Raw genomic sequence first — 23,036 nt, forward strand, 5'->3', positions numbered from 1 at the left:
GATTCGATAATCCATTCAAGAATTCTGTGCATTGCTTGGCTCAGATATACCAGTCCAACCGAACACAAACTTACTGCTGAGGATGTGTAGCCTGTCTTCCTTTACTATTTGACAGTTTGAACACGTCACTAAGGTATCACTGCCTTTTGGGAGAAGAAACATATTGCTGTGAATTTATCACTTGATGATGATTCATCAAAGAAATTTAACTTTTGGTGGCATGGAAAATGTACATTGGTTAACATGCACAATTAGGCAGTTTGTAAGTAGAGTTGTGAACTCACCGTTTTCTCTTCTTTGTTTGGATCCTAATCTTGAAGTCATTGTTTTGAAGAAAGTGATTCTAAATTGGGATAAGCTTGATATACTTTTTCTTATTATTGCTTAAAAGATGAGTCATTCAACTTCTCAAGCAGCCCTCTTTAGCAATTGAGGCTGCCCAAGAAGCTTGATTTGCCAAAAGAACAACATACACTCTGGAACAAACTATTTGGAAGTAAGCTGCAAAACACCTCAGGTTGTCCATTCGGCTTAATTTTACAAAACAGACTGTTCAATCCTTTTTAAGATTCCAAACACAAAAATAAAATCACTATCTTGTGTGTTTTATAACGTTGCATAAAACTGTCTGCCCAAAGAAGTGCACTGTCACCATAGAATGTAGGAGTTGAAGTACCTAATATCTGTATTGGTGATTGCATTGATGCTCTGTTAAGTAGTTATCTAGTTATCTTCCTCCAACTTTGTTTTATCAGATTAAAGTTTCTGCTTAGGTCACTGAAGCACTTTCGAGGGCTGGCCTCGAGTCTTCCAATCTTATTGTTGGTATTGATTTCACGAAGAGCAACGAGTGGACAGGTGAGGTTACATTGCGGGTTCTTGATTATTTAGTTGCTAACTTCTTTTCTTGCATAATGAAGGACCTTGATATTTAACTGAATTTGGTTACCAGGTAAAGTTTCATTTGGAAGACGAAGTTTGCATCATATAGGTGATACACCGAATCCTTATGAACAAGCTATTTCTATACTTGGGAGAACCTTATCAAGGTTTGATGAAGATAACTTGATTCCATGCTTTGGATTTGGAGATGGTAAAATTTTCATTCCATAGTATTTATTTTAATTAGTTATAAACCTTTGGCAATTCAAAACACATACTAGAAGTTGGTGTAATATGCAAATGTAGAAAATTTGAGATTAAGATATGGTTCTTTTAGATTGAAAAAATGCATATTTAAATTTTTTAAGATTGAGTGAAAATAGGTAGGAAGACAAGTAAACGTTAAAAAAAAAAGGAATTAGCCATAAAATTCATCTTTCCTTGCATTCTTAGCAGTAATCTTCTAATAGTATATAGATGCTATTGTCATAGTTAAACAAGTTCCAACCTCCATGGGTATCAAGAGACTATAGAAAACTTTATTTAACACAAGTTAAAAGAAATGTCAAGTTCCTGCATAGTACGATGATATGTGTTCTCATAATGTGTGAAATATTTTTTGTGCAGCATTAACGCATGATCAAGATATCTTTAGTTTTTATCCTGATGGAATGTCATCTAATGGGTTTCAAGATGCTTTGCGGAAATATAGAGAGCTTGTGTGCCATTTGCATTTGTCTGGTATGGTAATTCCTTGTAAAATAAGTAGTGGTGGATAATGTCACTGTTTATTTACTACAAAGTCCTCTAACCATTTGCAGGTCCAACCTCTTTTGCACCGCTAATTGAAATGGCTATGACCATTGTAGAACAAAGTGGTGGTCAATACCATGTTTTAGTGATAATCGCAGATGGTCAGGTATGCTTTACTTGATTCTAGAATGGACTACATTGCATCGGTTTAACAATGGGACAAGGTATTATCTGATATACTGTTTCTAAACGTCGATAATTCTTGAAAGAAGGATAAAGAATGATACTGATTGAAGGAGTGAGTTAAAGTCGATTGGTTTTGTCCATTCTTATATGAGTATTTGTTGATTTTACATAGTTGAAGTTTAATGAAGGAAAGACAAACAAGAAGACTAGATTGGTATGCAGATCAGCAATACCATTTTAAACAAATCTGTCTTATACGCTTTACAAACAGGCCTCCCAGTGGATGTTGATGCATCCTAGCACATATCAGTTTTTTAAATATTAGGTGCAGTCAAGACCATTGGCCCTCTTGGAACTTCTCAAAACTATGTAGTCAATAAATAGTTTCATCAGTAGAGATAGTAAGAAACAATTTCCTTAGAGTAAGGATCATGGAGAACACGGCGGTTTCAATTGTTTCACTAGTATTTTGCATGGGAAACTATTAATTGAAATATTACGGTAGCACAAAGAAATTTGACGAATACCCTTTCTGGCAAATGACCTCTCAATTTGTAGATTTGTTTTGAAGTTGTGAGTTTGTATCTTGTTATACAGGTTACAAGAAGTGTAGACACTCAATCTGGTCATCTGAGCCCCCAAGAACAGAAGACCGTTGATGCCATAGTTAAAGCAAGGTAAGCTGACTATTCATTGAATTGGCAGTTGTTGCCAAATCTGGAAAAAAAACAGTTTTAACAACTGATTAATGGCTACTTCTCTTTTAGTGAATTTCCACTGTCCATAATTTTGGTTGGAGTTGGAGATGGCCCTTGGGACATGATGAAAGAATTTGATGACAATATCCCTGACCGTGCCTTTGATAATTTTCAGGTGATAAATTCGATTTTCTGTCTGCATTATCTCATCAATTGTATATTGTTGCTCCAAATTCTATTAACTTTCACTGTCCTTCAGTTTGTCAATTTTACCGAGATAATGTCAAGGAATATACCTCAAACAAGAAAAGAAGCAGTATTTGCTCTTGCAGCATTGATGGAAATACCTTCCCAGTACAAGGCAACCGTAGAACTGGGGATTTTGGGGTATGGATATTGTATCACAAATCCAACATTTTACATTATTTTATTTCCATTTGGCATTGAAGTTACAATTATGATTTGGTCAATTTGGAATGCAGCCGTCAATCTGGAAAGTCTCCACAGAGGGTCCCTCTTCCTCCACCTATTGGAGGTTACAATGCATCATCCGTTTCAACTAATAGTTACAAATCGACAAGTTTCCAGAGGAGTGCTCCACTTTATCCCGAGTATGAAACAACTTCTAGTGCACCTCCGGCACCAGCCAGTTCTTCATTAGAACCACAGGTATCGTCCGAAGAATAAAGGTTTTCTTTCTTGTGATTTCAAATTACCTTTTCTTGTTCTTCACATCATGAAATTCTTTGAAATGTCAAAGCTCATCTGCTTAGTTTCTGTTGGTGTAAACTGGACTGACAAGTTCAACCAGTTGAACTAGGAACGGAAAGCAGTTCCAACAGATCATTTAAGACATTCAGTATTTAATTTTCAGGCTGAATTGGATTTTTGACCAGCTCAACTCAAAAAAGTTTTCTTTTGCCCCTGGCTGGTCTTGTTTTTTTAGAAATGCACTGCAGAATTCTGAATCCTGAAGCAATGTTTAAACACTAATTCTGTCTTGTGAATCACCTATTGATCATGTTCTTCCCCTTTGGTCTCCAGGTCTGCCCCATTTGCCTCACCAATGCGAGAGATATGGCCTTCGGCTGTGGGCACCTGGTGAATATTTCCAACCTTCCATACTTGTTATCCACCCAACGCCCAACTATCCTCCCCATTCCACATCTTCACTCCTACTATGTTTCTTTTCTCCTGTTGCAGACATGTTCGGAATGCGGACCGAGTCTTCAGACATGCCCTATCTGCCGCAGAGAAATCAGTACCAGGATAAAGCTATACTGATCAATCGACAAACAGTAAAACTGAAACCCATTCCCTGATAATTACTGAATGGTTAAATTTGTGTATGCGAATGCGCAAATTTCAACCACGTGCAGTAAGAATATAACATTCGATTACGTTTTTTTCCCGTTAAGTAATTGAGGTCCTATTTGTTTGATATAACCAAATATTAGTATATAGCCTTAGCTCTAGAAAACGAAGAAAGAAGTGTGCAAGCAGTCTCAGCAAAGTAACATTCCGTATGCAAGTTTCTTTCCAAGTTTGTAGGTTCATGTAAATTGTGCATGTCTTTTCCACCGGTCTATAATTCGCCTATGTAATTTTTTACTTCTGTTTACTAATGTCTAATTTCCTTTCCAAGTAAGGTCATGGGTAAAACCTTCTATGGTTAATAAAGTTGTTTCAATGAAGAACTAAACTCTTACTAGGTTGGAGAAGGCTCTGCCTTGATTATTTCAAATTCATTCTTATTCTCATAAGATTTCCTCAGTCCTCTAAGTAACTGAAAGATGAACAGTGAGTGTACAAGGAATCACAGAAGCTTGGCCGGATAAGTCCTGTGCAGGCTAAGTAAGGAAGACATACTATCTAAATTCTTGAAGAATAGCTGGGGCAACGGTTCAACTGTGAGGTTGCTCATCGGAAGAAAATAGGCTAAGAATTAGGTCAGCAAAGTAAGATAACCTATCTCTTGACTTAGTTTCTCTTAAACATCCCAAAACAAGTTAGAATCAACTCAAACTAACTTCCTGAGCACCAGACTCATCCGCCAACCTCAAAATAACATTATTTTGGTAAAATCACACATCACACATTATATCACACACTTTATAAAAATATAATTAACTCTTTTGATGCCACACCTTTTACGTCGCACACTCCATTAGCACTTTAAAAAAATTTATTTTGATTTTTTTACTTAATTCTATAACTCAATTTTTAAATCTTAAAAGTAAAATCTGATTGGGATAACTAAGAGTTTAAAAAAAATTTAAAAATTTGTTACATGGGTGTGCACGACATTGACGCCGAGCATAACAGTATTATTATATATATAGCGTATCTTTATTTTCTTTAAATTATTTATTTATTTATTTAGCTCTTGGTTAGGTTAATCTAATTTTATCTTTAGGGTATAGGAGTTGTGTTATAGTATTACAATTAAAAAAAATTAAAACGAAAAAAAAATTAAATACCCACAGGAGTGTGATATATATATATATATAGACACACAATTTTGATATCATACATACCCTTATGCGAGTGACTAAGAGCAACATTGACATGAGCACCTAATGCAGCCAAACATGCAACAACTCTTTTTTTTTTTTTTTTTGTGGCAAAATGTGATTCACTTGCCCCTAATGTCCCTACCAACTCGTTCCTAGACATTTTTTCTCTTTTCTTTGATTGCATGTAAGGTGATATTGATTTCTACAAACGAACACCAAAGTAGTGCTGACACCACGAAACTTACACCATCCATCTTAGTGTTGGTTTTTACAAACCAGTACTAAGGTGGATAGTGTTGATTTGATGGTGCTAGCACCAAGATGATGCTGGGTGTTGGTTTGTAGAAACCAACACTAAGGTAGAGAGAAAAGAGTTGTTTGTAAATGAAAGAGAGATTAAAAAAAAAAATCTTGGCCATGTTAGATTATCCATGTTGGATACACATACAAATCGTTTTGATATGTTGGGCGACGTGCGGAGGAGCCTTCTATGAGAGGTGCCTATAACGTTAGACGCGTGTCGATGCTCAGTGTATCTCTAATTTTTTATTTATTTTTTATTTTTTTTTAATTTTAGCGTCTTATTAAATTTTATCTTTAGGATTTAGAGATTGACTTATAATATTAAGAAAAAAAAAAATGAGAAAAAAAAATTAATTGCTCATGGTGGTGCGTGCACCAAAATTTTATATATACACCGTATAACAAAACAATATAAGTTTATTTGTTCTGATAATAAAAGGGTAAAATTTAAAATTTTATTTAGTGCTGTTAAAAGAGCGTTTCTGTGTTGTCATAGAATTTGATTTTTTTTATCAAAGACACTTCATCTCTTTTAAGTTAATAATGGTTCGCTAATACTATTTTCATTATTATCCTATTTATATTTTCCCTCTAAATCTTAAACTAATTGAACAGGTTGGAGCAGTTATGATGATAAAATTTTTTTAAAGACAAATTATTTGAAACTTCCGAAAAAATTTTAAAAGATATTTTTTTAAAATTTGAAATTGGATTGTTATAGATTCTATCTAATAATCATTTGTATATTATGTGATGATAGTTTAATTTAAGTAAAAAATTATGATATTTAAAAATTTAAAATTTAATATTCACATTATAATATTTATAAACCTAACTATTGTAATTGCATAGTAACTACTATAAAACGTACTTATTATAATATGAATTTTAAATCGAAATTCATTTAAACATCTTAAAAATGAACTTTTTATGATATGACAAACTGTTATAAGATATAAAATTATTTTTTAAATTTAATAGAAAATATTCTATATAAAATATCTTTATATTAAAAAAATCAAATATTATAAAATGATTAAAATAATTTAAATGGCTGTTATTATTAATTTTATAATAATTTTAATTAAATAAAGTCTTTTAATATATTTTTTTGACTTTTAGCCGCACATCAACATGATCTACGTATAAAAAAATTAATTAACACAACTTAATAGCTGCTGTTAGTTATTTAAATAAGCAGTCAAATGGCATGTGGCTATTGGCGCATGAGAACTGGTAAACATCTATAGCGTTGCCGCCGCAGACTGAGGAACGAGAGAACGAAGACCAAGTCTTGGTGTCGCCCTAGCTTCCCCGATCCCCATCCCACGGGATCCGCGACGCGTTCAAGGAGGGGGACGAGGACCGATCCCTCGATCGGAGGAAGAGGAGGCGAACTTGGAATCCCTAGCTTTGGCGATCGCGCGATCCGTTTCTCTCTGCGGCTCCGACTGTCGCCTTCCTCGCCTGGCGCGGCGCCGGTCGCAGGAGATCATGAGCGGACGCCCCGAGCCGGTCTCGGATCTCGGCGGCGGTTCCACATTGCAATCCCCCTCGAATGGACGCAGCTTTCCGACCCGCCGTCGTCATCGACAACGGGACCGGGTATCGCCTACTCCGCCTTCTTGATCTGTGAATTTCCCTTCTGGAACTCCTATTATTTGAAGGGGTATTTTGATTGCGCGTGTTTGTTGTCGATGATACAAATAGACGATCGGAATGTTTATATTCATATAGTAAAATACTTGTTAGGAACGGTGGCAGCCCTCTTTGATGGGGTGCACTGCCTTCTTGGAGGTAATTTGTGGTTGGTCCCTTGTCATGCGGTTTCCTTGGGCTTTGATATTAATGGTCTCGTAACTCTGACTCTAGGAATGATTAGTCCTACGCTCCTAGAGTCATTTCTGTTATAATATGCGACATAACCATGCCTTATCTCTCCTGGAGCTTCAAATTCTTTCATAAGATTTGTACAAAAACATGGGTCCCATGAGTGGAGCTAGTTTGTTGGAGTTTGATGAGTCCAAAAAAGGGTCTAAGTTGGCCTTCCAGTTTATTGTGACATTTTATTGAAGCACTATTGCTAGGCGAGCAATTTTAGATTGCTTTAGTTATTATAGAGCTGAAACCTATAACGTACGGATGGGTTTGTCAATTCTGAAAATTGTCAATGTGTCACACTGTACTGTGCATCTCTTTTGACATGCTGTAACTGGGCAATTTCAAGTACCACACTGGAACCTATTGTTTAAGTATCTCATAGCTAATCCTAATTAAATACCTTCTCTTCAAATGACTCACATCTGAACTTTCTTAAATGGCAAACTTTTCAGAACTATCAAATATGTTTATTCATTTAAATCTAAATTAAACCCTACTTGTTGCAATAATAAATCTAATGCATAAATGGATTGTTGTAGAGGTGATATTCTATGCAACTCTTCCTTTTTCTAATGGATTAGTAGCCAGAACACATTTGGTTTTTATGTCAGAAACTCTGATTTTTTTGTACACTATAACCTATCCATCAAACTGGTTGCTATTCCACTGTGGTATCAAGACACATTATGGTCAAAGACCCCTCAAAAAAACTGGTCACTATTCCTAGCGGAAGTTCTTGTCTCCGTAAAGGATGACCTTATTATTTGCAAATTAGATCAATAGCTTCTGCTGAAAGAGAAATTAGTCCGCATGCGACTTCTTTGTCTTTTAATATGAGGCCAGCTTGAGTACCACAAAAAGAAGTCCCATAGAAGGATAAAAATTGATCTGATAATTCCTGTTGGCACTCTCAAGCTTGCTGAAATTTTTACCTTGCAAATTAGCTCTATTTTTGTGGTATTTGATTGCGTTTGAGAATAACTATATTTTCATGTTGGAACCATAAAGATTTGTTGAAATAACTTGGATATTTGAATAATGGTAGGTATATGTGACAATAGTTTTGAGTGAGGTTAATAGTAATTGGGCACAAATATCTAACACGGGTATCGATCCAACTGTTTAACACGACTATTTTTAAAACTTTGCATTTGGCCAAAAAAGAATTTCTAATGCTAGGTGTCCACTTGGGAGTCTCGGTTCGGGACACAAGTACATTGGGGATAGATGAAGAGTCAAAGTATCAAAGGATTTGAGAACAATTATTTATAGTTTCATTCATTAAATGTGTATTCATCGGGAAGCTTGATATTTGACTTAAATGCAACATCCTTATATTATTTGTATGCACAATGCACCTTCATAAAGTTTAGCTTCACTTTTATCTTGCTGATATGAATTTTCTTTCTACAGGTATACTAAAGTGGGTTTGGCTGGCAACGTTGAGCCATCCTTTTCTATTCCTACTGTTGTAGCTGTCAATGAGTCGTTCCTGAACCAGTCAGATGGTCGCAATATGGGAAATTATTTAGCACAGTATAATGCTGGAATAATGGCTGATCTTGATTATTTCATCGGAGAAGAGGCTCTATCACTGCCCACAAGTGGAGTTTACAATCTCAGTTACCCTATACAACGCAGTAAGGTGTGTTTTAATGGTTATTTTCCATTACTACCTAGGCTTTATTCAGGAGAATTTAATCAACAAACAAACTAATTCTGTTCATCTGAGCTCAAAACTTGTAATATTTTCTGCTGATTACATGTGAATTGGTGTCTTCACCAGCAAATTATCCTTTGCAATTTTAATGCATTACTAACATAGTACAGCATGACTGACATCACTTTCATGTGCATCATGCTTCAGTTTGTGCTTTAGAACGTCCCTTCATTTAGACTATGTCAATAAACTAAAATTTTCGCAGGTTACTAACTGGGACACCATGGAAAAATTCTGGCAGCAGTGCATCTACAATTACTTAAATTGTGATCCTGAGGATCACTATTTTCTCTTGACTGAGAGCCCAATCACTTCCCCAGAAGATCGCGAGTATATGGGAGAAATCATGTTTGAAACATTCAATGTCCCTGGACTTTATATAGCAGTCCAACCAATCCTTGCACTATCTGCTGGGTGTTCAACTGACAAAGTTAGTGAAATATTTTAGTTAATATATATTCGTTGGAAGTTTGAAATGAATTAATCTAGTCCATATACCATACTTTTTCTACAGTTTATTCTATTTATTTAGAGACTTTTTTTATACTTCAATTTTGAAAACTACTCCCATAATATTTCTTAAGAGCTACAGTCTTCCATGACTGTTATTATTTATATTGACCATGATACTTGATTTTTTGGCATCCACCCACCTCTTCATTTGTTGTCTTGTAAGTGCAGTATCAATAGATGTTGGTGCTTACGTATGATGTTGCTTTTTACTGCCTCCTACCATATATCTGAGCAGTCACTTAAGTTTACTTCCCCAGATTTAAACTTACCTATGCTTCACGGTGAAACTTGGGTTGTCAAATATATCATTGATATCTTTGATTTTCAGTGAAAGATTTTTAATTTTTTATTAGGTCTCTTTTTCTGCATTGTACCTTTGTAATTTTACCTCACTTATTTCCTCATGGAAAATTTTTCTTCGATACAGATTTAGATTGATAGAAACATCATTGTTTAGAAATAGTTTATAAGTCGTAGGATGTTCTGAAACTTGTTTTTTCTATCTACAGCAAATGTTTTACAGAATTTGTTCAAATTAACTTTAAATAATGAGTACAAAAGTCAATGGCAAGTATTTTCAATACCTGTATTGTAAGTCCAATTTTGAAAACTGAAACCACAAGGATGGAATGTGCATCATCTCCGCTGTTAGCATTCAGATTTTTTTTTTAAAACAAGTTACGATTCATAATTGACATTTGAATTCCTGCAGATAACTGCTCTTCCTCTTAGCCTCTTAGGATAAAAAGGAAATTTTAGAAGTTCTAGTTCAATCCACCGTTCTTCACAGATTGGAGTGGTGGTCTGTTAGAAAGTAACATATGGTAGGTTTGAAAATTGTAGAACTAATGTGTGGGGTTACTAAAAAGGATAAAATCTTAAATTACTAATGTGCATGAACTTTATTTGTATGATTTGGATAAAATCTTAAATTATTAAAAAGGATAAAAGGAGAATATGCTTCATGAACTTTATTTGTATGATTTGGAATTTTGAGGGGAAGAATGAAACTATTGTTCAACTGTTTTTCTGTCAAATACATGTGAAATGGATATTCTCGTTATGTAATATTGGCATTTAAACTTCTCAGCAGGCTACATCTTTCTCCCCCCTTCTCCAATCTATTGTAAATCTATTGCCAATTTGTTTTTAATATAAGCAACTATCTCTTATCTTGATTGTGAATGGAATTGTCTCATAACTTAAGTTGCATAACTCTGTGTGCTCTGTATGCTTTCCCTTTAAGGTTGGTTGGTTTATTTTGTCAGCCTCAAATGACAGGAGTCGTAGTTGACATTGGAGATGGAGCTACTCATGTTGTACCTGTTGTAGATGGCTATATAATTGGAAGTAGCATTAAATCTTTCCCAATTTCTGGCAATGACGTGACTCAAATTGTTTTACAACTTCTACAGGTGAAATTCTTCTCTACCTTATTGGATCATATAGTTATTGTTATTGGATGCATACATGGATGTTTCGAGGAAATATTACATACTACTGAGAGTTTCAGTATGGTGCAAATATATTGATATGATTTCAGTATTTGTTGGATCACCACTGTCGTTTTCTGATTATTTCTGGTTTCAGAAGTGCAGCATGTTGTCATGTGCCATTTCCATCTCTTTTTCTTATCCTCTCCATGCTAAAATTAGTAAATATTATTTGAAATTTTAATGATTTTATGATTATTTTGTCGTTCTAGAACATCTATTTTTAAAGTTATGTTATGTCTATTTAAATAACTTGTATTACTATGTCTGAAATTCCTCTACTGATAGGCCAGTAAGTTCCTGGCCCCGTAAGACCACCATGTTAATCTCCTCTTTGGTAAATATGATTCCTGGGAAAATGATGTTCTCCTCAGAATCTGTTTGACACTGCAATCCATAGATGGCAAGAACAGCTATTTTTCATACGCTCTCAAATTTGCAATTAATATCTTTTTGTCCAAACTACTGCATACAATTCTGCATATTACTGCATCACTCATTTTCTTATAATGATTCAAAATTTTCTGATTGGTGTGTTATTCAATTTGTTTTTTGACTTACAATTATCCAATAGTAATTAACACAATACTCAGTTGTGATTAGCACCAAGAAGGGCCTTTGAATTAAATTGAATCTTATTATTCAATGACATGGTATTTTGATTATTATTCGGCTCAATGATTGAATCTTCATGAAAGAATGCAAAGCTGTAGCAGATAAGAGAGGGTTGACATAGGACAGCATGTATTAGGTGGTACATATATCATTTTGTTTCTTTATTTGCATTCATCTTGTAGTTATGTTTTAATGCACCATCAGGATTTCATTGAAGCTTCACCTGTACTGATTGTTCTTGGTTAATAGGAGATATCTTCCAAGACAAAGATCTTAGAAAAAAAAAGTAGGGGCTTCAAATTTTTCACTCATTATCAGACTGTTGAAAAAGAATTTCTTTCTCTAAATTTCAGTAATATAGGAACACAGCTCGGTGATATTGCTGAAAGCAGCAATTTTTTGGCTTATGTAACACATCTGTCAAGATATTGATAGTCTAAACAAAGTGGTCACATTGTGGGATCTCTTTTGCTTCTTGTACAGATATCATGTTCAATATTCTTTTTGCTCTTTCCTTAAGAAATGCAACTGAATTGAAGCAACAGCAGAGAAGGACAAACTAAGTAAATTTTGATTCAAGTTTCATATAAATAGCTAGACCAGAAGATTTTTTCGTGATGTCCAATGGTTGAACTTCCCTGGATAGTGATAGGGTTTATTCTTGCGCGTCAAGTGTATCTAACATTTCTGTACATGTTTCATTTCAATTTTCTTAATTTAGCAGAATGGGCCAGCTTTGTTTCATTTTTCCTAGATAAAAAAGATGGCATAGATATGATATGTTCACAGTGAGCTATAACTAAACTCTGTTCAGGAAAGAGGAGAGCTTATTCCGCCAGAAGATTCTCTTGGAATAGCTAGGAAGGTGAAGGAAATGTACTGTTACACATCATCAGATATTGTCAAGGTAACTCTTATATTTCAAATAATGGATATATTTATTTTGTATTGAGTTGTTCTGCTTCCATTTGTGAGGATTGTGAATTATCTTAAATGTTTTAATTTTGACCTAAGCTGAAGGTATGATGATCATCATATATTATTCTATCAAACAACCTGTCACTTCTGTTTTCCTGTTACATGAGTGGCTCAATTTTCCAATTCCCACTGAGGCTGGCATAGATGGCTTTAATTAACCTCTGACTGTGTGTGGGCTTTTTATTGAAGATGATTCAAGCTCAGTCCACCTTGAATCAGAGAAAGGGTTCTGCTTGAAAAATGATAACTTAACCATCTCTCTTATAGAAGATAAAGCTAGCTGGACACTGATAAGGCTGCCATTATGGCTTTCATTTGCACGAGACAGACAGGTCATCGAATTTGATTTGGCTAGGATTCACCTACAAATGCCACAAGTAAAGGGAAGGAGAGTTATTTGGATTTGAGTCATTACATGTCTAGAATCTAGGGCTCCCTGTGAGCTCCAAATATATGGATAGCAATTTAGCAAAGTTAAGGATATTTTGCTTTCATCTCCCAAGTGACTTGTGTTGGTATTTTGGATGTTCCCTCTCCCATGAATATGGACTCCAAGTGTGTGTGTTTGTGTGTTTTGTAACTTGTTAATATTTAACAAAACTGATGTGGTAGTAGATTTTTGTTTGGTTTGTTACTGATGTTTGTTTGGTTTATCTAACTAGCCTGAAAAACATATTTCTTTTTCTTAATAAACATCTTGTCATATTTTTTTATGCATACATGATCACATAACATATGCAGGTTTCTAATAATGGTAACTTGAATGATTTCAGGAGTACATTAAACATGACAAGAAACCTGACAAGTATATCAAGAAATGGGCTGGCGTTAAACCAAAGACCAGGGTGCCCTTTTCATTTGATGTTGGCTATGAACGCTTTCTTGGACCTGAGGTCAGTTGTCATTTTAAATCTTATCGTATTCAAGATAGGAACCTGTCTTTGTTACTCAAAATGTTTATATTTCTTTTGAATGTTTTTGAATTTGCTTCCTGTCTTAGCCTATTTTGCATGTCATTATCTACTTTCTAATGCATATTATCCTGACAAGTTTTGCCCTTGACGTTTGTGAAAATCATATTGTATTATTAAGAGATTGACTAGAATAATTTGTTTGGTGCCGCTATAGGACTTGGGTCAATCAATGTCGACTCCAAACTTTGAACTTTATGGGATTTTAATACTTTCCAATTGGTACATTATAATGAAGGTTATTGATGGGGTCCCAACCAGCTGACTTCACAAGGTTTATGAGTGTTTTTCATACAAAATAGATAAATTTGATTGAAGGAGCTTGTCGTGAGCTCTGAAACAGGGAGAATTAAAATTTAAATATAGGGAGAATTAAATTCTATTAGATATGATGTGCTATAGATTTTTCATCGCTTAGTGCTTCCTGATGACATGGAGAATTAAATTTTAAAATTATTCATAAAATAACATTCTTGTATGCTCATCTTAAAATTTAAGCCTTTTTGATTCTTCTCACTGCTGGCTTCTTTACAAAACATCTAATTCTTTGTGCAGGTTTTCTTTCATCCCGCAATCTACATTAGTGACTATGGTACTCCATTATCTGAAGTAATTGACAACTGTGTTCAGTCAGCACCAATTGACACCAGAAGGGGTTTATATAAGGTATAATCTATAACAGAATCAAGTAAACTGCATTTTGTTAACATCATATATCAGATAGCAAAAGGACTACTAATTTTTGTGCTTTTGGAACTTCTTTTAGAATGTAGTTTTATCTGGGGGATCAACTATGTTTAAAGGTTTCCAAAAAAGATTGCAGAAGGATTTAAAGAAAATAGTTGATGATCGAATCACCACATCCAATGCACGTCTTGGTGTGGATGTAAAAGTAAGTTTGGTCTTGTTGACATTTTATATTTTATCGGACAAATGTGACCATGTTTCTTCTGTTTCCAGTCTCAACCTGTGGAGGTTAACGTTGTAAGCCACCCTATTCAGAGGTCTGCTGTTTGGTTTGGCGGTTCTGTAGTTGCATCTCTACCTGAATTCTACGAGGTCCATAACTTTTCCCTTTCATTATTCATTACCCAATTGTTTGTTGTAAATCATACAGTACATCTACTGTGAAATACTTATCTCAGCTATACGCATTTGTTTAATATCTGCCCAACATTTTATTCCAGCACAAAGCTTGTCTAACTGCTTCTAAAATGTTCTCTTTAAATCCATGACAATCACACATGATCAAGTCCTCAAATTTATCTCCATTATAGTTGTTTCGCATTTCTTGTGAGCAGAAAATCTTAATGGATGTTTCATTTAATCATAACAATTTTTAAACGAACAGTTTAATAGACACAGAACGGCCAGTTATATTGTTGCTTATCCATGTCTTTCAACTCAAGTTTAGTTGGGAATCTTGTACTATAGAATAGAAGAAACATTTTCAACTAATGAGGTCAATGTTATAAACTAGGGCAGTTGGATTTTCCTCTCAATTGCTATGGAGATATGTCAACATCACATTGCCACGGATTAGAATTCTGGTCTATAACTTCATTTGCTTAACTATAGAAAAGAACCAACCTGATTAAATATTCTTACAGATCAATGCTAACTTGGATGAAAAGATAGGAAGTAAAGGAAGAGGGGAAGAGAAAGGAACACAAAAGTTCATATGAATCATTCGTGATCATCTGTACTTTTGTGAGCTAATTTTGCATTTTTTAGTGCTACCTTAGAAATATGGTATATCTTACACACACTAAGTGATCCTAGGTCTATTAAATTCATTTCTTAGACTTTTGCATTCAAGGTTTTCTCGGTGTTGGTAGTATATCAAATTGTCCTGTTAAATTTTACCAGTTAAGGTAATCAAAAACTGAATTTATTTTTCTCTTTTATTTGCTGTTTGTATCCTGATGATGCTTTTCTCTGATCTTTTTATCATGTTTTGTTAATCTTTCTTTAGCTAAGTTTAGGTTACTTTTTCCCCCAGTCTTGTAACACAAAAGAGGATTATGATGAACATGGAGCAAGTATATGTCGAACTAGTCCTATCTTCAAGGGGATGTATTGAGGTTTTCTTGCCCAAATTCAAATGGATAATGCATCTACCTCCACTGCATTTTTGGTTGTACGTTCGAACTAAGGTTGCACTCACAATTTGAAGGGGAAAAAAACTAGTTTTTTGAGTTGTATCTTAGATTAGATTTCGTGTGAAGATTAATAATGTTATCATTGATTCATTTTTTAATAGTTCACAATTGTATAGCATCCATCTAATAAATAGTTATTGTTGCATTATAATGCAATCAAGCAGGATGAATTAAGAGGGATGACTACTTGTTTTGTTTCTATAAATTGTAAATCGATCATTATATTTTGTTAGATTTCTTAAAGAACTCATCTATAGTTTTCAATGATCCAAGATTCAGTGTGGTGGATTTGAGATTGGTATTATTATATTCTTTTTCACCATTTCATGTTCAAATACAAGAAATCGATTTTTCCCATCTAACTCGAAAAATACTCTTATTGAAGATTTTAATTTATCCTCTTTTTTAATGTTCGATCCAATATTTCAATTATCTTTAATTTTAATCATCTTTTAGTGTGACCGAAAACTATCACCATGTGTATGTCTTATCCAACTAAAAAATTAATGTGTTATAATATGGGCAAATTGTCTAAAAATTTTCATGTGAAGTTTAAATTTTGTCGTCAGTCTTTATTATAAAGAATATTTATTCCAAATCTCTAATCATGTCAATTCTGCTAATTCATTATCTGTATATAAATTTTGAAAGGTTGTTACAAAATATAGATATAAAAGGTTTAAAAGGTGACATTATTTGCCTAAAATAAAATATAATTCTTTTTAAATTTAATATCATTTAAATTCAAATCTATAATTTTTAGGTTTATGATAAAATATAGGAACAAGAAGTTAATAATAAAATATATTTTTTTTAAAATTTAGCATAATTTTAGTGCATATATTTTTTTAAATATGTGGCAAAATATAGATAAAAAAAATCTATAATGAGATATAATTCATCTTAATTTCAAGATCATTTAAATTAAATTTAATATATTTTTTATCCAATTAGCACAATCTATAATAGATTTATCAACATTATATATATATATATAATCTATTTTATTAAGTATATAATTTGTGTGAGATAAGGTAATTATGAAACTTTGACCAATGTATCTTGTAGCCCGTATTGTTTGTTGACCATAATTCATGAACCCAGTCACCATTGGAAACATATTGTAGATATCCATGAATAAATTGATATTTCTTTCTCTTGTTTGAAAGGGGTTATGAATCTAGAATATTCTTATCGTATTCTATTATTTTAATTTATAGTGAAATAAGTTGAGAAGAAGTTGTCAATAATAGATTACCCAAAGAAATAGGTAAAAGAAATTTCCATCCAAGATTTAATAGCTGGTCCATTCTCATACTGGGTAAAGTTCATCTTGTTGGGATAGAAATGAATATAAACAAATAAGCTTTAGCTAATGTAACAAAGATACCAATTGTCATTCCAAAGACTCCAGCTATTTTTTTTATTCTGAAAAATTCAGGAACATATATATATATATATATATATATATATATATATATATATATATATATATATATATATATATATATATATATATAGAATAGATAACTTCCACCCACCTAAGTAAAGAATCGTTACAAATAATGAAGAAACTAATAGATTTAGGTACGAAGCAAGATAAAATAAACCAAATCTGATACCTGAATATTCCGTTTGATAACCTGCTACTAATTCTTCTTCCGCTTCTGGTAAATCAAAGGGCAATCTCTCACATTCAGCTAGAGAAGAAATTAAGAAAACCATAAATCCTATGGGCTGACGCCACATATTCCACCCCCAAAATCATATTTGGAAGTATTCCTCACATGTTTCATTTCATTAGAATAGAAGTATTCCTTTGCTATCTAATTTTTCAAGAAAAGGTATGTGTATCATATCTGTACTTAATACTTATACTTCAAAATTCTACCAGAAATCTTAGAATATTGTTACAAGTAAATTCATTGGATTGGTTCATTAATAGCTTTAAGCCAGAATTATATTTTGACTCTGCGCCATTAATTCCACTATGATTATTGATCAATAATTAAATAATCCTTCATAGAGATAGGAGACATAATTCATATGGATATTGTAAGTCTCGCTTGGGCTGCTTTAATGATAGTCTTTATATTTTCCCTCTCACTTGTAGTATGAGGAAGGAGTGGACTTTAGGGAGGGTACTACTAGTTTTTTAATTTAATTGTATGAATTGTTTAGAAATAAATATTTTTTTGATATAGAGATTGACAGCAAAGTTAAGATTTTAGGACAATTTACCGTTATAATATATTTGTACATTTCAAATCTGTATATTATGCATTTGATTCATTTCGTTGTAATACTTATTACTTGATCTTTTTGCGCGCAAATCGATTTTTTATTTTTCATGTAATTTTCATTTAAGAAAAATAAATTATAAATGTATGTCTTTTATTTTTTATGATAACTTTTTCCTTTTTTTAAGCATTAACTCATTATACGTATAGGTGTTTTTTCTGTCATTCTTGTGGTTACAAAATTTTGGAGAAACAATAAGCCTGTGTTTTTGATGAAAATATTACACTGTTTTATATACATATAAGTTATTATTATTATTTTCTTTAAAAAAAATCTTGATTATTTCGATTTATTCGTTTTGATGTTTACATTTAAATTTTAATTAAATCAATTAAATTAATCAGACATATAAGTTGACTGCAATATCTAAATCATTTTTTTTCAATGGACTTATGTATTGAATTTGTTTGATTTATATGGTAAAGTTGATTTGGATTGTTCAAAAATAATAATAATAATTTATTCGATTTAATCGATTAACTATGATTTCTGATTGATTGTTGAACCCTAAATCTATTTTATACAAATCAAATCGACTTAACCAAAAAAGCACTATAATTTTCCATCGATAGTCATCGAAAGATGGAAATGAAATTCCGTGTCTATAAGATAATCACTGTTTTCATAATGCCACGTGGCATACTTCTCCTGCGTATCTCCCTCCTCAAGTGACGTCTTGGGACTTCTCATAATCACTGTTTTCATAATCACTGTTTTCATATTATCATCTACGTATCCAAGATTCAATTCTTAACTATGATATATTTATAGAAAATTTTTCTCTAAATAAGAAGCACAATCAAAAAATACTGGGCTTCTGGACTGTCCACCACACATACTTCTTAATTTATCCTGATGATCGATAGAAAAATTTTATAACGTCAGACTAATTACCTCAATAATAATCATCATTAAGACTAACTAAATTTATAATTTTTTCACTTTTAATTGACTTTCTTCATTAAATCAATAGAAATCTCTTGGTCCATATTTTTGTGAATTAGGGGATGGACCACATGAAATTACGTTCGGATCGTAGTCGTGATTCAATCGTAATTGGTTGCGATCCTTCCTTGGGTTCACCATCCCTCCCATATTATAGTTTGGTTCGAAGCGGATAGCCGGTTGCGCCCGAAGACTACTCGGAGGTCATCGGTGGTGAGCAAGTGGCTAGATTGCTTCGAACCAAACTATAACATGAGAGGGATGATAAACCTAAGAAAAAAATCATAATTAATTACAATAAGATCACGATCATAATTTCATATCTATCTTCTAGTCCATAAAAATATGGACCAAGAGATTTCTGCTCTCATTAAATTCACTTGTTTTTTATTAATCGTCTAATCTGCTCGTTAAATAAAGGTTAATATTTTCGATGTTTGTTATTAATTTAATTTTACTATTACGTCACTGGTCCTTTCTTATTTTCCATTATCCTCATTAATTAACATAAATGATTAATGCTTTTAGATAATCAAGTTCACAGTAAATGTAAATGTTAGTCATCTCAACAAGGATCCCTTCCCAACTCAACAAAATCACAATTCATAAACGAAATATTCAAAATTGAAAATGTGAAAACTAGCATTAAAGGCAGGACTTAAAATGAATCCGCCTCTAAAATAGTTAGTTAATTGATTTTACCAATTTGAGTATGATTTATTTATATATTATAATTCAAATTTATTTGATTATTTAAAATTTTTATATTTTTAAATTTATTTAATTGATTATTGAACTTGATAGTATAGATTTATTATTTGTTGATTTGAAAAAAAATATTTATGTTTTATTGATTAATATGATTCATCGATTTTATTCGTGAATATTATTCATGAATAATTTACCATCTTTATTCGAATATAAATAATCTTTATTATATTAACAACATAAATAAAGTCCTACTTACCAAATTCCTCCTAATTAAATTTATTATTTCAGGATACTTTGTTTTTAAATGTCAAATTCTTCTGAAAATTTCTAAATCAATCCATAACCAAAATTGTTATATAAAAGAAAAAAACTAAATCAATCCAGATAAAAATTGGTGGTATCAATTTGAGATCAATTTGCAAAGTGACAGGAAATCAGTAACCATTTTGCAAAAGTAAATAAAAATTTTAAAATACAAATCCACAATCATGCCAATGTTTTAACAATGTGACAGCAATTTGTAGCTTATATTTTGCAGGTAGAAGTAAACATCCATGGAAACTAGAACAGAATTCATTGATCTTGCATTGAAGCATCCTTATGGGAGAGAAAAAGGCAACAGAAATACAAAATCCTCAAAATATAGGAGTTTCAGAGGCATTTCACTCACACCTCCCACCTTATTCCTACTGGAATTTGAAGTTCTCAAAGTAGATTAAAAAAATGACAATGTGGAACAAACAAGCGCAACTTAGTACTTGTAGTCCTTGACATGGAGGCTCTCGGAGACGCCCGCACCTCCAGCAGCATCGCCCTTGTAGGTCCCGAGTGTCGCCTCAGAGTTCGCCTTGCACCTCGCGAGGAAAGCAGCCCTCGCTTTCTCGATGTTCTCCGTCTTCCCGGCCCATGCCTTCAGGGTGCTTTGCTGCAACGCCCGTCCAAATGAGAAGGTAAGCGACCATGGCTTCTTCCCGTTGAGCTTGTTCATTGCATTCAGGTTACAAGTGGCCTCCTCCTCGCTCTGTCCTCCGGAAAGGAAGACGACTGCCGGGACAGCAGGGGGGACAGTCCTTTGGAGGGCTCGGACAGTGTGTTCAGCAATCACTTCTGGCGTCACTTTCGCAGAGTCTGCTCCAGGAGTTACCATGTTGGGTTTCAACAGAGTGCCTTCAAGGAGAACATGCTGGTCATTCAGGGCTTTGTAGCATGCAGCAAGCACCCTCTCTGTGATATCTGCACATTTTGCGATATCGTGAGAACCATCAGAAAGGATCTCTGGTTCCACAATGGGGACGAGACCATTCTCCTGGCAGATGATAGCATAGCGTGCCAATCCGTTAGCATTTGCATCGATTGACAATTGTGATGGCTCATTCGGACCGATCTTGAGAACAGCACGCCACTTTGCGAAGCGAGCCCCTGCATCGTAGTATTTCATGCAGCGCTTGCCCAGGTCATCATGGCCCTGGGTGGTGGTCTCACCGTTGGTACCAGCGAGCTCGATGGTGCCCAGGTCGACCTTAATACCAGGAAGGGCTCCACCCTCCTTGAGGACTTCAACAAATGGCTTGCCAGAGGCAGTCTTTTGGTAGAGAGTCTCCTCAAACAGGATAACACCACTGATGTATTGGAGGGCACCAGGGGTACAAAAGAGAAGCTCACGAAGGGCACGACGATTCTCCTCAACATTCTCCACATTGATGCTGGAAAGACGCTTGCCTATCGTGCCAGTGGACTCATCAGCAGCAAGAATACCTTTCCCCGGGGTGCCAATGTAGGCAGCATTGGCAATAAGCTCATCTGCAACAGGAGAGGATGCAGAGGTCAGAGTATTCACCATCTTACTTCAACAAAATAACGATCTATAGAAACATCGACAGAATTACAGCTATCGACTTTGCAGATAACATTCTCACCTAGACAAAAGGTTTCAGAATGGTAGTAATCTAATATTATGTCAACGATCCATTGAAATGATACAAATATATTGACATCCTAGATATCCACAACTTTTTCCCATTGCACATCATTGAATTAGGTCCATAAACAATTATGAGAAAGTATTTTGTTCTTGCTGAAATGTCTCTGTTAATTCCTTTTTTACTAGAACATGACTACATAATATATTCAAAGAAAAACACACACAGATTATGTTCATTGAAAAATTGAAATAAGGATCATTATGTGCAAAACCTTCAACAGCAATGGTGTAAGATTGTTAGGACTTTTGTAAAAGTAGAAATGAAAGTAGAGTGCCTTCAAGTTTGCTAGTTGAGAAAGAAAAATATATGATTTTAGGAATTCCAGCATATAGCGGATGAATAATATTCAAGCAAAATCTTAAAATTTACAGATATGAAGAATTTCGGTAAACATCTTTCAATAAAAATTCTAAGCTAGAATACAAATTAACAAAAAACCAGCTATACTGAAAAAACTCAAATCATAATGAATATGTATCCTCTCATAGTGAGATCAAAAAATAAAAATTAAAAAAGGGAAAAAAAAAAGGAGAGGGAATTGAAAATTTCCTAGTCTAGGCACTAACAGAGAGAAAATGAAGATTCAGTTGGGAGTTCGGAATGCATAGAAACTGGATCCAAAAAGAAAAGCTAAGATCGTCATGTATGGTCGCATCCAGACATTTCAGTGTTAAGAGAGATGAATCCACTCCCCATCACATTTACTTGATCTATAAATGGGATATTTGTTTTTATCAAAAACAGATGATCAACGAGACATCCAAGGAGAAACAAGATCTATGCAGATCACAAATCAACCATCAAAGCTTGTTCTGAATCCTAGATTTTAATGAAATTATAGTCCTATGTGATTCCATGCGCTTTGAATAGTACCAAATCTTGCGCGCAATGGATACAGACTACGACAAACCGATTCGAACAAATTCATATTCAGAAATCAGCGAAACTACGAGAGTAGTAATTCTCCAATACAATATCAACACTAGGTGTTCAAAAAACTCGATCAAAGCCGATAATTCATCAAGCACACCTCGGAGAACAAACCCAGTGATCAAAAACCGAAACTTTACCGTGGTATTTTCCGCAGTAGGCAGACATCTTCGAGATCGGGACGCGAGATTTTGCGACGAGAACCGAAGAGGCGATCGAGAAGAAGAAAGAGCCACGAGCGACCGATCGATCGATGAATGATCTCCAACATGGCGGGTGGGCTCTAAATATCAATCGGGAAGCGGAGAGTGAGGACACGAGAAGCAGGTCGTCGTCGATAAGCACGGGGCGATCGTTAGGGTTAGAGGTCGCTGGCGTGCAAGATGGCGTCCTCCTGATGGCTTCCCTAAAACAATAAACGCTACTTGCATAGTTCTACCCGCATAATTCACCTCTTGTAGAGGCTTAACTTGAGTGGGACCCTTCCCTTCTTTCC

The 23,036-nt window shown here is 34.0% G+C and overlaps 3 protein-coding genes across 4 annotated transcripts; 2 read left to right on the forward strand and 1 right to left on the reverse strand.

Annotated features, from left to right (window-relative positions):
- The first annotated feature begins 7 nt into the window (after nt 1–7).
- LOC122037823 (E3 ubiquitin-protein ligase RGLG2-like) lies at nt 8–4,167 on the forward strand. Its single transcript, XM_042597273.1, has 10 exons — nt 8–858; nt 953–1,093; nt 1,510–1,623; nt 1,704–1,801; nt 2,419–2,498; nt 2,589–2,694; nt 2,779–2,906; nt 3,002–3,188; nt 3,564–3,620; nt 3,723–4,167. The coding sequence occupies exons 3-10, from the start codon at nt 1,554–1,556 to the stop codon at nt 3,801–3,803; spliced, it is 807 nt and encodes a 268-aa protein (XP_042453207.1). The 5' UTR covers nt 8–858; nt 953–1,093; nt 1,510–1,553; the 3' UTR covers nt 3,804–4,167.
- A 2,398-nt stretch (nt 4,168–6,565) lies between these two features.
- Nucleotides 6,566–15,943, forward strand: LOC122037822 (actin-related protein 3-like). 2 transcript variants are annotated; one of them, XM_042597269.1, is made up of 10 exons: nt 6,566–6,943; nt 8,633–8,864; nt 9,145–9,369; nt 10,721–10,867; nt 12,375–12,467; nt 13,312–13,431; nt 14,065–14,175; nt 14,276–14,401; nt 14,470–14,568; nt 15,512–15,943. In XM_042597269.1, exons 1-10 carry the CDS (start codon nt 6,897–6,899, stop codon nt 15,590–15,592), a joined length of 1,281 nt encoding a protein of 426 aa, XP_042453203.1. In that variant the 5' UTR covers nt 6,566–6,896; the 3' UTR covers nt 15,593–15,943. The 2 variants fall into 2 exon arrangements, with proteins under 2 accessions (XP_042453203.1, XP_042453204.1); XM_042597270.1 differs by lacking the exon at nt 9,145–9,369.
- A 4,242-nt stretch (nt 15,944–20,185) lies between these two features.
- On the reverse strand, nt 20,186–22,928 carry LOC122037821 (fructose-bisphosphate aldolase 1, cytoplasmic-like). The gene is made up of 2 exons (XM_042597268.1): nt 22,681–22,928; nt 20,186–21,428 (listed from the first exon to the last, which is right to left on the reverse strand). Exons 1-2 carry the CDS (start codon nt 22,706–22,708, stop codon nt 20,380–20,382), a joined length of 1,077 nt encoding a protein of 358 aa, XP_042453202.1. The 5' UTR covers nt 22,709–22,928; the 3' UTR covers nt 20,186–20,379.
- Nucleotides 22,929–23,036: the final 108 nt, after the last annotated feature.

This window comes from Zingiber officinale, unplaced genomic scaffold, assembly GCF_018446385.1.
Source record: "Zingiber officinale cultivar Zhangliang unplaced genomic scaffold, Zo_v1.1 ctg90, whole genome shotgun sequence".
Lineage (NCBI taxonomy): Eukaryota > Viridiplantae > Streptophyta > Magnoliopsida > Zingiberales > Zingiberaceae > Zingiber > Zingiber officinale.